Source organism: Pogona vitticeps, chromosome 1, assembly GCF_051106095.1.
Source record: "Pogona vitticeps strain Pit_001003342236 chromosome 1, PviZW2.1, whole genome shotgun sequence".
NCBI classification, from domain to species: domain Eukaryota; kingdom Metazoa; phylum Chordata; class Lepidosauria; order Squamata; family Agamidae; genus Pogona; species Pogona vitticeps.
This window is the reverse complement of record NC_135783.1, coordinates 276474917-276477720: the sequence shown is the minus strand read 5'-3', so window position 1 is coordinate 276477720 and position 2804 is coordinate 276474917. Positions and strand designations below refer to the sequence as shown.

General features: G+C 46.5%; 1 protein-coding gene across 1 annotated transcript; it reads right to left on the bottom strand.

Moving 5' to 3' along the window:
* Positions 1-451: 451 nt before the first annotated feature.
* On the bottom strand, positions 452-1291 carry FANCF (FA complementation group F). Its single transcript, XM_078387350.1, is given in 3 exon segments — positions 452-878; positions 910-1207; positions 1210-1291. Coding segments are annotated over 3 exon segments (807 nt in total).
* Between the last annotated feature and the right edge of the window lie 1513 nt (positions 1292-2804).

Here is a 2804-nt window from a genome sequence, read left to right as displayed (position 1 = left end):
CACCAAAAGGAAAAACACAATGGAAAATAATCAGGAACTGGCCATTGTATTACATGAAGGTCTCTCAGTTTGTAGCAGCTCCTAAAGAGTAAGAGATTGAGAATCTTGTATTTTAGAAGACTGCTACTAGATATTAAAGCAATAGATGTAAGTCAAACATAAGGATGAAGACATTTTAGGATACTTAAAGAATTACATCTTTGTTTTTGTTGGCTGCTTTCAAATATAGTTCCCCCCCCAGCTCCTTGGGGGGGGGGAGAAACTACACTGGGTTTCTTTCTACATTGGGTTTCTTTGCCCGATGCAGAGGTCTCCATGTCCAACAGGAGGTCACTCCAACACTCCAAACACTCAGAGCTCGGACTTCAACCTGGGCTTTCAGCAGTTTCAGCTGGGTCTGAATTGCACTGCCCAGAGGCCCTGGCTCCTGCCAGAGGCAGTGGACGCATTTTCACAGTTCATGCCAAGGCACCTCACCCTCTTCCAGGCCGCCGGTCCTCCATTTCTCATGTAGGGGGTCATAAACGAGACGGCGTCCCCAAGAGACCAAGAGCCTCAAGTAAGGGGAGCTCAGCTCAGGGTAATGCCCACAGAGCGATGCCACCCAAGGAGCGAACAAGAGGCAGTACAAAGAAGCCAGGTGGGCCTGATTGCCCAGCAGCCAAGGGAGCAGGGTGGCCCTTGCTTCCACTTCCCTGACGGGCTCTTGCAAGGCTGCTGCCACCGCCCTATACAGAGCAGGGCCGCTGGGAAGCTGCGCGAGGAGGGCAGCGGAAGAAGAGACGTCGTGACCTCCATTGCTCTCCTCTTGCAGATGCGACAGTAGCAGCTGAGCCTAAGGCTTTCTTCACTGGGCCATCCTGACGCCTGGCTTAGGACTCCTTGGTAGCCAGAGGAAAATGGAAAAGCAGCAGCTGTGAGGCAGCCTTCCATCTCGCCAGGAGGTGGATGAAGGGCTCCTCCTCTCCAGGTCCCGCCGGGGCCAAGAGGCTGCATAAGAAGCAGTGGCAGGCAGTGGAGGGGAGTGCCCAGTTCTCCAGCAAGGCCAAGGCCAAAAGTTCCAGGCAGCGCCTCAAATGGCTGACTCCCAACAGGCCAGCCCGGTTCAGGCGTTGCTCCAAAGAGTCCCGGAGGCCGGGCAGAGCGCGGAGGTGGCTGTGGAGACGTTGGAAGAAGCGTCCCCAGCTCAAGGCTCTCGTCAGGGTCGCGGGTCCCAACTCCGCATCAGTCCTGAGTGGGAAGAAGTGAAAAGGCTGGACAGCTGTTTGGCTCGAGACAACAGCATCTTCATGGTGACAGGACCAAGCACAGGTCCGCCACACTTCCTGCTTCACTTGGGGCCCCAGTTTGAATGATAAAGAAGCCCACCTTTTCCAGTAGGAGTCTAACCAATCAAAAGATACTGCTTTCACTGAATGTCCATTGGACAGTGGGCATGCCACTCCAGTAAAGTGGCATAATACATTCTAGGTAAAATATACACCCTAGCACTTTTGCGGAAATGGAGGCGGACCTCTTATGGTTAACGTTAAAATCAGGCATATTTGCGTGGAGACATAGGACAGCATAGGACAATTTATGTGGTCCGGTGCATATATATATGAATGGGCTGCAGGGTACAAAACCACATGTCAAAAAAAAAGACCTGTTTTTTAAAAAAAGAGATAGCAGTGTTAGTCCTTTTCAGTCTGTGTAGCGAAAACAAGAGAAACATAAAAACTTAATATATTTTTAAATCTGTTCTTTTAATATTACGAGCCACCTGGGATTCTCTTATTGGGAGAGAGGTGGCCTATAAATAAAATCAATCAATCAAACCAAAAGTATTGTGAGACTTTAAACAGGTTTGTTTCTGGGTGAGTTTTTGTGGATAACAATCCAGCCCTCAGACACACCTGATATCTGAGGAAGTGGATTATAATAATCCAAGGAAGAGCTCTATTAAATAAATATTAAAAATAAATTTAGTCAGACAGGTGTGTCAGGAGAGATGGAAAAGCAGATTGTTATCCACAAAAAGTGCATTTTAAAATAAATCTGTTAAGTCTTTTAAAGTTCACCTTCTTGCTCGCCAGTTAACTCCAGGGAAAATGGGTGGTTGCCAAATCTCACAGGACAAGGCAGGCGTGGCATATCATACACAATTGCCTGAAAAACTAAGTCAAAACTTGGGATTTTAAACTAGAGTTTCCTAGACTGCCTGAGGTAGCATGGTGCTGACCATGATTTTTTAGGGGATTTTGGGAAGTGTAGTTGAAAACGATTTGTTTCTGCTTCTACTCAAAGTGCAGTGCATTGGCCTGCAAGAGAGGTTTCATTACTCTGCTAAAACTGCCCTCCATGGTTGCAGCAACCCAGTGTAATAAATCAACCTGCTTCTTGAAGGCTTTTGAAAGACCAATATGAGTTTAGGTTTGCTGGGCTATCTGGATCAAACCAGTGCAGTCAAAACAGTTACCTTCTGGCACCATTAAAAGAAAACAAATTAATTAGAAGACAGTTCGAAGTGAAGCAACAGGCTTCCTGCTGACTGTGTGTGGCTCAATTAAACATTAATGAAAACAAAGAAATACAAGTTTGGATTTGCTACTTGATTAGTACACCAGTCCTTATGTATGTTTGCATTTTGACCATAATATGTGCATAACGCTGTTTTACAGCATAGCATTAGCAGCAACAACAATACCACAGTCACTCAGGGATACTCACTGGCCATGGTATTAGTGGGCTGTACACCCACATCTTTTATTGGGAAAAACAGAGGAAATACATGTTCTCTTGACCTTTCATTTACCTTCTTGTCT